The 13,565-nt window shown below is 45.2% G+C and overlaps 1 protein-coding gene across 3 annotated transcripts in view; it reads right to left on the reverse strand.

Annotated features, from left to right (window-relative positions):
• Positions 1-13,565, reverse strand: part of LOC110988107 (putative E3 ubiquitin-protein ligase HERC1) — an 89,351-nt gene that overhangs the window by 17,877 nt on the left and 57,909 nt on the right. For 2 of the 3 annotated variants that reach the window (XM_087136635.1, XM_087136633.1), the window contains exons 55-72: positions 13,254-13,529; positions 12,469-13,017; positions 11,742-11,880; positions 10,006-10,187; positions 8,918-9,073; positions 8,065-8,187; positions 7,759-7,861; positions 6,752-6,921; positions 6,302-6,376; positions 5,879-5,966; positions 5,306-5,448; positions 4,763-4,932; positions 3,693-3,935; positions 2,688-2,859; positions 2,235-2,315; positions 1,495-1,647; positions 1,077-1,210; positions 282-453 (exon numbers count right to left, since the gene is read on the reverse strand). In XM_087136635.1, coding sequence (XP_086992761.1) covers positions 282-453; positions 1,077-1,210; positions 1,495-1,647; positions 2,235-2,315; positions 2,688-2,859; positions 3,693-3,935; positions 4,763-4,932; positions 5,306-5,448; positions 5,879-5,966; positions 6,302-6,376; positions 6,752-6,921; positions 7,759-7,861; positions 8,065-8,187; positions 8,918-9,073; positions 10,006-10,187; positions 11,742-11,880; positions 12,469-13,017; positions 13,254-13,529 — 3,129 coding nt within the window. The remainder of the gene's footprint in view (positions 1-281; positions 454-1,076; positions 1,211-1,494; positions 1,648-2,234; positions 2,316-2,687; positions 2,860-3,692; positions 3,936-4,762; positions 4,933-5,305; positions 5,449-5,878; positions 5,967-6,301; positions 6,377-6,751; positions 6,922-7,758; positions 7,862-8,064; positions 8,188-8,917; positions 9,074-10,005; positions 10,188-11,741; positions 11,881-12,468; positions 13,018-13,253; positions 13,530-13,565) is intronic. The other variant, XM_087136634.1, reaches the window with a different exon arrangement.

Here is a 13,565-nt window from a genome sequence, read left to right on the forward strand (position 1 = left end):
GTTCATTTGAATAAATTGTGACTTGGCCTGAGACCGGTGACCTGTGGTAGACTTGTGGGGACTTGTGTTGGTATTGGCTACAGATTTGGTCACTGGGCACACAATTGAGAAGTCAGAAGTTTACGAATCAAACAAGACTTTATACAGTCCAATGAAAAAAAAAAGAAGGAAATAAGCTCAGCCGAGGAAAAAAAATTGCATAACTGATCAAAACAAAAGTGCAATCAAGTGAAGAAAAATGGATAAGAGAAGAACAAGAAGCAGAGTGTGGACAACGTTACCCTTTCCACTCTCATGATCTGGAAGCGCTGGGAGATGTCAGCGATGTTGGATGGCAGCCGGGATCTCCCCGACACAAAGCGCATGAAGAGGACCCGCTCCTCATTGCTGAACTCTCTCAGAGTCTGCCACAGCCACTGCACCAGCTGGTGTGTCTCGTCTACCTCTCGGTATCTAGGGGGGAGGGGAAGGGGTGACAGAAGAGAAGGCCAATGCCGTCAAGCTCGCTGGATCTTGACAAGCTGCACAACTACACAAGGGCAGCTCCAGAACCGTGATTTTCGGGAGGAGGGCCAAAATTGTCTTTGGAGGGGACAAAAATTTGTACATGTATGTAATCATTTTTGCCTTTCTGAGAAGCGAGGCTACATTTGAGGGCTATTTGCATGAGTTTGGAGGAACAGAAGTGAAACAGTCCCCCCAAAAGCCTTTGTCTTCTTTTTTTCCCAAAGCAAAAGCAACTTTGCTCTTTTCGAGGTAGAGGGATATCCCCCAACCGCTGTCTATTTTGTTCAACATGAAAACGCTACAGGATTAAAAAGTCTTGAAAACAACGGTGACAAAAAAAAAAAATCTGGAAAATCTTTGTGGCTGCCAGGAAAGACCATTTTCTCTAACAAATTTGAACCTGATCTTGGCTGCATGGAGTAACATGCTTGTAACACACCGTCTACCTGGATCCGTGCACGTTCCTTCCAACGCAAGTCCGACACACCCTGTTTTGTCCATGCCACACTGACTTGTCACCTATTCATTAAGTAACGAGTCAACTTTTGTCACTGACACGGGTTACAGACCTGACCACTCTCTGAAGGATGTCCACGTCGATGTCCGGCATGCCGCAGACCATCTGCTCCAGGTGGGCGGCGGTCAGCAGGGACAACAGGGGGACGGGGATGATCCAGGACATGCCTTCACGCACTGCGGCCACCTGCAAGAAGGGGAGTTGAATGTGGGCCCACAGGGTCACTCAAATGGGCGGTGGCTATGCAAAACATTGAATCAAACGATGCCCATATAAGAGAGGCGTGTTAACCAGTCTGATGTAATATACTTTGCATGGCTTTTTGGCTGGTAACTGTTTTTTGTTGCGTATACATTTTCCGTGCTCTGCACATAATAAGAGCTTCACAGCTCCACGTGCTTGACCTCTGCTTCAAGAAAGTGCCCTAACAGCAGCCTCAATGACCCGAGCACAGAGCCTTGCAAACTGACCTGTCGGTCCATCTCATGGAGTCTGTAGGCAAGAGCCCGTTCCACGTACTCCCTCCTGTTGCTATAGGTCAGGGGGATGCTCCGCCCACCAGGGACCACAGGAACAAACCTGCCATCTGCGCTCTGACACTCAAACCACTCCAGTGGAATCACCTGGCATGAGATGGAGTTTTTTTTATAGTAAAATCTGGCCGTATATTTACTTTTTCAGTTCAGAGTCTTCCAAGTTCAAATATGATACAGTATTTCATACATCATCGTGAGGAGGGGCTGAGATTTAATTCAGCCCCTTTGCCCTGAGAGTGTAACAAATAAACGGAGCAATATTTCTAGATCTTGGTTGTTTATCAATAACCCCCTTCCCTGAAAGTAGATATATACATTCTGTGTTCCTACAAAATCAGAAGATGGGAGTTTATTGCAGGTATTGGGGATTATTGATAGCTTCTTACACAGGCAGGGACTCCAATTACAATACCGGTTGTCTTTTATTGTAATTCGACATACCATTGTGATGAAAGTGTAATTGTTGACAGGTGGGATTTTGTGAAGGGTAAATGGCATTTGCCTCTGAAATTCAACAGTTTTTTAAGAGAAAAATATCCTACTCTATTTTTTTTTCAATACCTGTGTTATGAAAAAACTGGACTGCAATTCTGTATTAAATAAAGCATTGTGAGGGGGGAATTCAAATTAACTTCTCACTTCTTGCTAATAAATCTGTTTCAAACATCACCCACCTCATGAAAATTCTCCTCAGTCACACCACTCTTGTCGATGTCTCGTATGTTGCGCAGTGTTTGGACATAGAGAAAATCCATCTGAAATTGACAGTCAAATTGGCAGAGAATGAATCGCAGAAAGACAGCGGAAAAGATAACGCTCCAAGCCAAGCAAGTTTCATTTGATAGTAATACAAGTTGAAGTTTTGTGATATTCAAAGCTGTTTGCATTGGTTACCTGCCCCAAAAAATGTGTGAGATACATATTGCCGTTGAGCATTACCTTCTGCTTAGTAAATGAACCTGCTAAGCCAGTGACATTTCATGCTTGGCAGCTCCAATGTTTTCCAGTGTTGTAGGTTTTTGTCTGAACAAAGGTTGGCACATGTATGTTAGGACTGATATAGAGCCGAGTGATACCAAAATAATCAGCTTAGTGGCAGGGTTCGTATCTAAGACATCGTCTCTTACCTCTTCTAGGTCCTCAGTGGTCAACGGCATTCCAGCCAGCTGCTTCCAGACCATAGGGGCCAAGTGAAGGTCCAGTGGTTTCTTGGTACGCACCGCCACCCCAAGGAGAACCCCCAGGAACTTGAAGAGGAGGAGATGTTCCTCAGAACACATGGAGGGGTTCAACAGGAACCTGAGTTGCCGAAGGGGGGAAGGAAAGTTCAGTTAGTTTCAGAAGGGGCAGTGAATGCGGCAGCCACAATCACTGGGTTTACTCTAACTCATGTTTCTGACTATATACTGCGAAGGAGGAACATTTCTGACAGTGCCGTCAATAATCTAGTTCTTGAAGACGGAAGTGGTTTTGAACACAGCTACTGGTATGAGTGCGAGTTACTTGTGATTTTTGACATTTTCGGTGAGTGAGCCCTAGCTGTTTGTCTTCAGTAAAAGACTCAATGTTGGCTTTGTGCAGTTGCTCGTGTTGTTAGGAGGTTGCCTTTGTATAAAATTTCATGGCTCGTAAATTGAAAGAACTGTTTTGGCAAGAAAACAAAAGATGAGAAAAGAAGCAATAATTTTACTTTAGGACGGATAAAGGACAGTTGCATGAGAAGTGAGATGCAAAAATCCATGGAAGTAGATGAAAGTGGGTCATGTTTGGTGGGAAGGGGGGGCGGTAAAGGTTGACAAACTTCAGGAATTCTGCAAAATCAATATAGACCACGTAGATTCTCCACAACCAACCAGTGGCAAAATTACAGTGAAATTTCGTCGGGGGAACCCAGGGATACACATCTTTTCAAATTTTTTGGGAGGGCACTGAAAGCCAGTGAATTATGGCTTGTAAAAAAGTACATTTTTAAATTTCAAATGGGGGGGGCTCTGCTAGGGGCATGAACCCCTCAGTAGTCACACCACTGCTTTCAACACTTTCCTTGCACGGTTGTCAAATCTCCCTCTCACTTGTCCCCACAATGACTAAGCATTCAAACACAGACATCTTCCAAACTGAGACAAATTCACCTGTCCCGATTGCTGCCGGCGTCGGCTGAAGCATTGGGCGTGGCTATCAGCAATGGCACCACGCCTGTCTCCAGCTCCTGGCACATTTCGGTGATGGTGTCATCGAACACCCCCCCAGCGTCGTCGGCCCCTTCCCCCACCAGCTTGACCTTCCAGGCTCGGGCAGGGAGGCGCAGGTCGCCGGGCTTCATCCGCACCACCTGTTTGGCTATCTGGGTGAAGATGGGCTTGCACTTCCGCCCCCTACCCACAGAGCAACAAAGAACGGCCTTGTACGCTAGGTTTTACCCGTACACTGACATACACATTCGCACCATGTTCTCAGTGTTGTCCGAGAGTTGAGAAGAAACACCTCCTAAGCATGCTTCAGTTGAATCTGAACCCAAGTCTTCCTCCTTACCAATGCGGAACACTTTATCTATTCGACCTCCAAGATTTCCAGGATTGACTGGCTGGTTCCAATCAAATGCAGCAGTGGGTACTGCAAGCAATCAGCTAAGGAAAGTTTGTGGCCCTCGGATCCCCCAAGATTTGTTCATCTAGCTCTGTTTTCATAAGTACTTGTAATGTATAAAGAGATAAAGAGGAAGTCACAACTTTTTCCCAGAAACCTTGGGGTCAAATGATATTTAGGCAATGATAGGCAAGTTATGAAAGGGCCAAATATTGGTATTTTAGACCATAACATCAGCCTTTCTGAAATCTGTTCTTTTGTTGCTTGTTACTCTGTAATGGGCCAACTGGTTCTTCAAGTAACTTCCTATTTTGTTAGGAAGCTTATGAAATTTGCTAAATCTAACACTTGGGAGAAAGTCTTTGTTTGGGACTTTGTTTGAAATGTTAGCAGCAGGATTCTTAAATCTGAAATCCTTTGAACTACTACAAACCCAAGCACTGCACTGAAGCAAATTATTAAGATAAAACCGCATTTAAAATGGAATAAGCTCATGACACTGAGTTTAAAGATCAGATTTGAACAATGAACAAATCAATGAACAAAAGGCAGCCATCATTGCCATGAGAAGCTAGAATGGACATAAGTTTGAAATTGGTCAACCGTGGTATCCTACCTTGTTGCGAGTCGCTTGACCGTAACCTGGGGGCCATAGTTCTTGCCCTGGACCATCGTCCGGCCAATGGACCTTACCATGGGCAGTGTGTAGACCCTGGAGGCCAGTAGTGGCCGGAGGGGGCCATCGGTCAATCCTGTCATGCCAGTGGTGCATGCCGCCGAAGATCCCTGTAAGGACAAAAGGAAGAAATAGCCAATATCCATGACTTAATTCCACAACTGTTGGTTACTTTGATATTGTAAGCGGTGTTTTGTGCAAGCAGGGCAAAATGACTCCTGAGATGAGTTTTCTTACACAGCCATCAACCATTCCCCATCCCACACAATGCTAGCAACCACCTGTTAATGGCATATCCAGGTTTGAGGTCCAGGGGTGTAAAAATGAAAAGTTTCTGAAAATGAACGTCTAAATTTTGTCAAAGAGTCCATGATCGTCCCCCTCCTACCACCCACTCCACATTTTTACAAACTGTGGTTGGTTTAATACAACAGCAGTGTGCTGGAGGAAAATGATAAGTTTCCTTTTTCTTTTCGACTTCACCTGGGTTGGGCTGAGATTGAGGAGACGCCAGGACGCATAGATGAGATCGGAGAAGTGATGCAGGAGCCTGAGGCGCGCTCTGATGGAGGAGGTATTGCATTCCTTCAGGGCGGTGTACTGAGCGGGCACGCTGTGGGGCAAGCCTTCAACAATAAACCAAAACTGAGAACAGTTGGAAAGTGTTTCTGTGATGTCATTACAATCTGTTGGAAATGCAGGGAGAAAAGGCTGACACGGTGTGCTAGCCAAAACCTGGGGCGTGTCATTATATTGAAATGGCAGGAGTGCTGAGACTGGAAGACTTCTACTATGAGTTGCTGACCTCAAATTTGTTTGGCCTGAACACGACAGTTTGCCAGTGCTTCTTTTTTTACCTTTGTCAGTTTTGTTGTTTGCTAGTTTTTAGTTTTTTTGAAGAAATTCAGTTCACTTAAAAACTGTTTCAAACTTCATCACGGAAAAAAAGAGACAACAACAGAACATAACAAAAGAACAGCGTCCTTATAGATTTTCAGCACGAAATCAATGCAATCCTTGTCATCTTGATGGTGCAAAGCTGAACGATTGACTGACCTAGCTGCAGAGGTTGAGGGGTACCTGGTGCCCTGGCCGGCACGGGGGCAGCTGTCCAGGCAGCAGAGTGACTCCTCCCAGTTGAGATCTGAGAGAAAAAAAATTGGGCCAATAAAGTCAAATGTCCCGGACTTAGCATAGGAGCATATTTCATGTCATCATGTAAAAGAAATTATTCTCATACATGAAGGCTTAATACATCACTAGTCTCGCTCAGTCCAGATGGTGTACAAGCATTTGCTTCGTATCTGGAATCCTCATATCATTTCTGTTATTTTGATCTTAAAATCATGTTAATATTTCATTTAAGATATGGAAATAAACTAAACTAAACTTTCAGGAATTTCCATTTGGAAATGTAACATCGAAGGTATGATTCAGATCTGTTTCCAGCAAGACTCAAATAGCTGACATTTATCTTACCTGGCGTATGTTCTTGTTCTGCAGACTGGTCACTAAAAGAGGTTCTCTGACGGTATTGGTGTGACCCAATCCCAACTGTTGACAACAAAATTGTTTGGGAAGTGGGAATTGATTTTAAAAACCTGTTTTCCCATTTTTATTGTAATTTGTAACTTCTAGCAGAAATAATACTCACACAAATGACCAAACAAATTTTGGAAACCCTTGGTTTTTCTAATACAATTCTCAAACTTTGTTAAAATTCACAAATCTCAAATGCTCACGTTAAAAAACCAGCAGAATGAAAATTTTGTCCATGCCACTTCAAATCAAGTGGTCAATTCCAAACTTTCATATTCAAATCTTGACCTAGGGCAGGTCAACCTGTGACAGGTTACTGTTTTATGGAATGTCAAAAGTCTGTACAAGACAGACAACTAAAGGGCTCCACAAACACACAGCCAATTCTACCTGTCCGTCCATGTTGTTGCCCCACACCCAAACGTTGCCACAGCTGGTCAGTGCCATGGTGTGCTCCGATCCAGCCACCACGTCCTCGATGAAGTGACCAGCCAGGGCCGGCACCTGCTGAGGTCGATTGGACAGTCTGGACCTGCTCTCGGGCAGACCTGTCAGGCGATCTGGCATCAGAACAAAGGTCAAACCATTCACCTTTAACCTTTCTTTTCTGTGATCACGCATATAGAATCAGGTCAATTTCAAAAAAATTACAAAGAAAAAGGAAAAACAGCAAAGTGCACATCCTCCAGAAATACAGAAGAATCCAACGACAAAATGTAATGCCTGCTTGAATTCAGCCACAGAAAAGAGTGAGACCAGACTGCATTCCACAGAATCTAACAATAAAGTCCAAAGAAGGATCTTAGAAAGTGAGACACCTGCCTAACTACAACAAAATCAAACAAGTGGGAAGTGCAACTGAATTCCATGCCACCTAACAAAATGAGTACAGAGCTTGTTTATCCTACAAAATCAAACAGTGGACCCCCAAAGGTCCTTTGTTTACGGATCAAACAAGCACAATCCGTCAAATACTGCTGGCTGATGGATTTTGGTGGGTACAGCCAGGCAAGGGTCGGTTGAACTTGAAATCTGACAAGGCAAGCTAAAGACTTTCAGAAAAACAAGCACAAAAAGCAAATTTTTTTTCAGTAAACAACCATAATTCCTAATTTGGACATTTGAGGCTCAAAAAATACTGCACTGGTGAATTGTTCGGATGTATTTACCGAAATCAATGACAAATCTTTGCCTTCCAAATGGCCATAGTTGCTAGCATACATAGGTGAAGCAATGATGTTGACATCCTTTGTCAGGAAATACACAGCCATAGGCACAAAGAAATACAAGTGTCCCCCTGTTCAACATGGGTCATTCCATCGTGAACACTGAATCTCTTCAGTGGTGAGTTGGGTACATTATTGGATTTGGAGACATTGGACATTGCCTTGTCTTACCTTGGCCACTTGTGTAGACCCGTCCGTCCTTCGTCAGAATCACTGAGAACTGTGTTCCGCAGCAGACCTTCTTGATGCTCATTCCTGACAGACCCTCCACTTTCTGCAAAACAGATGAGACATTGGACAAAAAATTCTGAAGACAAAATTCAGTGCACACCTTGTTTGAACTAATGCTGAAAAACTAAATCTGAAGTTTGAGAAATGTAGCAACTCAAAAATACACTCCAGTTCATCTTCATATCCACCTGTAATCAATTTGACTCAATCAATAGTATGGTTCCCCTCTTCTTGAAGTTTGCGTACCTGTGGAGAGGACTTGGCTGCAGTGCTCCCTAGACCAAGTTTCCCATAGTCTCCGTCGCCAAACGCCCACACGGTGTTCCCGTCCGCCGACATACACATGGTGTGGTTCAGGCCGCAAGCAACCTGCAAAATGAAAAAAAAATCCTCTCAAATCATCCAACAGATTGTTTGTTTCAATCAATCCTCTAAAATCATCCAACAGATTGGTGGTTTCAATCAATCCTCTAAAATCATCCAACAGATTGTTTGTTTCAATCAATCCTCTCAAATCATCCAACAGATTGGTGGTTTCAATCAATCCTCTAAAATCATCCAACAGATTGTTTGTTTCAATCAATCCTCTCAAATCATCCAACAGATTGGTGGTTTCAATCAATCCTCTCAAATCATCCAACAGATTGTTTGTTTCAATCAATCCTCTCAAATCATCCAACAGATTGTTTGTTTCAATCAAATATGTTTAGCCCTTGCCTTTTGTTATGGGCAGGGTCAACCCTGGACTTTCATAGTCCTGTTAAAAATAAAATCTGCAGTGCATAAAAAACTGGTGATTTATTCCCTTCAATAGTCAAACACCACAAGATCACAAGAAGTCAATAAAAAGAGTGAATGGAAAGAAATGTCAGTTTGTGGCATCAATGGCCTTCAAGTTTACGCATAACACCTTAAATACCCTTTGAGAATTCCATTTTGTGACCAATAAATGGAATTTATTTTTGCAACCAATTTTTATCTCCGTATATTTGATTTAAAAAATATTATATTTAAATATTTGATTCCAGATGGAATCCTTGATACGGCTCTATTGTCACTGAAAGATAATTTCCCATGAAGGAAGTTTCTGCAAATGAACCTGTCTGACAGCAGTCCCCTCGAGTGACCTGACTCTCTCTGGTATTTTCTTGTTGGAAGTGTTTCCGTGGCCCAGCCTGCCATAGTCGCCGTTCCCGAAGGTGAAGAGTTTACCGTCGGAAGTCACCACGGCAGAGTGCTTAAACCCACAAGCCATCTGGAAATGTACGGAGAGAAAGTTCAACCTCCAACATGATAGGAGAATGAAGTTGGAACTACATCAAACTGCAGACCAGCCGCCAGGCCGTACTGTCAAAATAAATCCCTTTCTTCAGGCCAACTTTACGCATCCATTTTTGCCATTTACTCTGGCTACTCTTAAAAATTCTGCATGGAAAACAGCAGGTCTTCCATTTTACACATTCTAAAGAGATCTGTGAAGGCTAGCATATGGAGAAATCCACCTTTAACCCCTTCCAATGGATGACGGTAAAAGCCGCCGTAAAAATTGAGATCCTCAGCCCGCTTTTCAGCTATTATTCTTGGCCCACGCTCGAGCAAACACGGTGAAAGAAGGCAGACCCTGGCTCTTGTATATATGGTGATTGGCCTTTGTGAGTAGCCCAGAAATGAAAAGACCGAATTTGCATCATAATCACCAGCTTCACAATTGTCCCCACTTTGAAAAGAGGCAACAGGAATGTGGAAGTGTGAGTACAGCCGCATGCCACCGAACAATCAGCCTTTTCACCATGTAATTCAAAGCGTGCAGAGCACGCAGGGCCACAAACCGAGAATTTGCGGTTTGGCAGGTGGCCTTCGTGGCCAAGCGAGGCTGGAATTCTCGGACTTGGCTTTCAGAAAAAAGTTCCCGTCATCAAGGGGTTAATGCAGAAACGTGTTGGTCACTGATTTTGTTTGTGCAAGTACGTGCTACTGTGCAGTAGAAACTGAAAATTTAGAACAAAATAGGCCGAACACTTTTATTCATCGATCTTTTCCTGATTTCACAATTTCTCCCCCGTCACATCCCATACTCAATATGAAATGCAACTGAGTAACCACCCACATCGAGTCAGGCTGGTCACTGTGATGTCACGCTGTCCAGTAAAGTGTGCACAACTTTGGCCAATGTGTCAAACGATTTACCTGGGTGACTTCTTCTCCTTGCAGGGCCTCGATCTGCCGTGGCCGACGCTGTCTGTCGCTGTTGCCATGGCCCAGTTTACCGTAGTCTCCATCCCCCCAGCTGAAGACTTCACCGCTCTCCGTCAGCGCCATGGAGTGGCCATCGGACCCACAGGACGTGACCAGCTGAATCACTACAAAACCTTCGGGGAATGATAAAGTCGGGGAACAGATTGGGTCTTTTTTCCACATCAGTGCTGAAGAATACGGGCGATTCACAATAGTGTGCCACCAAGAATTTGCAACATGTTGGCCAATCATAACGCGTGAAATTTGTCGACCTTTTCCAGACGCACATTGGGACGCAAAAAATTCCGCGCATTGTGATTGGCCAACGCGTTGCAAACTCTTGGTGGCGCACCATTGTGAAACGGCCGTATTCTACATGTGACATACACCGAATAGCAGAACTAAGTACAAAATATTCAAGAATACTTTGGACAGTTCAGCCATTCCTACTAGCCGAGAGCCCATCACATGGCTGGTCTCATTCAATAAAGCACCAGCTAACTATACGCCACCTCATGCCATGTGTGTGGCGATCTTCACACAAGGAGATTGTTTATGACTACCTGCAAGAGGAACATAGTAAAGCATGGCTAGACGGGTGCTTGAAAAAAAAAAAGGAGGTGGAAATGTCGAACAAAAACGTTGGAAATTTATACCTATTTACACCTGTTTTGACTTAGTGACTCAGAAGATGTATGTATTTATGAATGGAAACGTATATATATTTCGCCGGTCTTAAAATTTGGTTCGGGCATTATCAATGTCCATTCTCCGGACCCAATCCAAGCCAAGCATATATTTACTTCCATAATAATAAAGATAACTTGGGAACATTGAGAGGAACAGGATTTAACCCCTTGACGACGGGAATTTTTTCCCGAAAGCCGACTCAAAGAATTCCAGCCTCGCTTGGCCAATCACCATATACACAAGAGCCAGGGTCTGCCTTCTTTCACCGTGTTCGCTCGAGTGTAGGCAAAGAATAATAGCTTAAAAGCGGGCTGAGGATCTCAATTTTTATGGTGCGTCTAGCCGCCTCCCGGCACGAAAAGGTCAAACCTGCCACTTTCAGTACACAGTGCCGATGCTCCACCAACTAAGCTGTCCAGCCCTGTGTTGGTGATTCCTGCCATTTGTGGACATATTGGTTTTGTGGATAGGGAGTAGGATGCCACAGAACCTGTATCCCATATGGGCAGGAATCATGCCCCAGCCACATGGTGTCCCAATCCAAATACTACATATCTACCACAAGAAAAAAACCTGACTGCACTGCCTCAGTCCCTTGTCCCCTGATGCTGAATTGAGAGCAATCTCTATTGGTGGGAACATAACGAGCAAACTGTTTCCCTAGTGAATGCAGCCTTGCAGGGTTGGACTCCACGTTAATCTTAAAGTCTGTCATGAGTTGGGTAAAAGGCCGGCAAAACAAACAGCGGGTGGGGAGGGGAATAATAGCGAAGGACTGAAAGGAATGCTTTGTCACAGTTCATTTGACCTGACCCAGGACTGGATGTCTCTTAACTTGGGATGGCCTTATCTGAACTGAGCACCAATGCTGACGGAGCCTTCTGAAGAAAAAAACGAAAATTGTCCCAAAAGAGCAGAAACAGCCTGCGTTTTGAGATCTCCCCAGCACTATTATGCAGAATTGTTGGGTATGATTGGCTGACTTGTATGCAATTTACCTTGAAGTGCCGAGATGACCGTCGGGGAGTGCAGGTCGTCTGAGTTCCCTTGGCCTAGCCGGCCATAGCTACCCTCGCCGCAGGCGGACACTGTCCCATTGCGATGGATGACAAAGGTGCAATTCTGGCCGCATACAACCTGAAATCCAAGTAAAAAGCAAACAGCTGGATGTGATTCACTTCAAACTTTGGAGCTATCAAGCGGTCTAGTGATTTCTGCAATTGCATCCAAACCTCATCAAGGGCTCCTGTGACTTAAAATTAATTCTATCAAGAACAAAGCCACAAGGCTGAATTACAAAGGAAGTAGCTAACATAGTTAAACCACCTCAGGCAGTCCCAAATTAACGCACACTTGACTGCAGGGATTGAAAGTTTGATTGTCGCAGGAGCAAAACTGGAGATCTGAGAAAAACCGTCGCGTCACAGGAGCACCTCTATTCACATGTTGTCCAGGCCAGGAATAGAATCTGGGACAAAATTGCAAGAGGAGAGTGCTATATGCACCAGCCACGTGTGTCTCCTTAGACTCATGAATGGTTATGATATTGGAAAGGTAAATCTCTACCTGACAGTTATTTGGCAAAATAACTAAATAAATTGACTCTCCCATGTTTGTACAATGTGAAGTATACTTCAAATGCCTGGAAATCAGTGGATACTGTTTTATTGGATATTGATGGAATACATCCAGAGGAAATGACACCTGAGCTCTGAATGAACCAACCTGCTGTGCTTGCGAGAATGACTGGGTGATAGTGGGTAAGTTGGTGCCCCGTCCTGTCTCAGCCAGTTGGCCGTGCCTGCCACTGCCGAACATGTAGACGTCACACTTTCCCCCCAGCTGCCAGTCCTCAGGCCGGTTGGTGGCCCAGGCCATGATCTGCTCGTCCATGGCCAGGCTCCACTGGCCATTGTCTGAGGGCTTGGGGTCCAGCAATGGACCCTCAGTGGCGGCTCCCTCCAGGGTCTCCGCATCCGGCACACTGAACTCGGCTGGCAGTTGCTCCCGCCTCAGGAGGGCGCCGGCCGACTTGAGGGCCGTGCAGAAGGCTGACAGCCAGCTCCACTGGGTGGCCACGGCCAGCTGGCCGGCCCCGTGGTGGTTGCGGTGGTGGGGGTAGGGGAGGTGGGTGGTGTCGGAGGCCTCGGCCTGGGTCTGCAGGGAGGTGGGCGAGTAGAAGAGGGCTTTGTCCAGCTGCAAGGCCACGGCCAGAGAGGCCAGACACTGCAGGAAGCTACTGTGGACCAGCTGGTCACCACACAAGACGTGGACCTATGATAAGAAAATGCCCAATGCCAATTAAAAACTGAGGGGGTCATGGGGAAGACAAGGAGAAAATTATCAGCTTTAGAGATGGATGAAACAACCACGAACATTCCAGAGAAGCCCTTGGAATTTAGGGACTGAAAACCCAGTCCCAATGTCAGCCAGGGTGAAATTTCAACCCAGGTCACAGAGGTGGAAGGCAAGCCAACCCCACTTCCCTCGAATCCTTTATCCCAAATCACCTTTTCATATGAGTACTGGTCTTGCAGTATCTTGGGCAGTCGCTCCAGGAAGGCTCTCAGGCAGGGTGCCTGATGCAATCCTACGATTCCCTGGTTGAGCAAGGCCATCCGTGCCGCGGCATAGACCCGGTTCCTGATGAACAGCGTGTCGGTGTAGCCCAGGATGACTAGTTGCTTGGAGTTCTGGAAACAGGCGGCCAGCCCGGCTGCATCACTGACCCAGCAAAGCTGTTGGATGGGACCGTCGCCCTGAACTGTCTGCAGTACGGCACTTTCCTGAAGGCAGGGGGAGGGTAAAAAGTTACTGTATGA

The sequence above is a fragment of the Acanthaster planci genome, linkage group LG05 (assembly GCF_054643075.1).
Source record: "Acanthaster planci isolate LZ-2023a linkage group LG05, COTS_SCS, whole genome shotgun sequence".
Classification (NCBI taxonomy): Eukaryota; Metazoa; Echinodermata; class Asteroidea; order Valvatida; family Acanthasteridae; genus Acanthaster; species Acanthaster planci.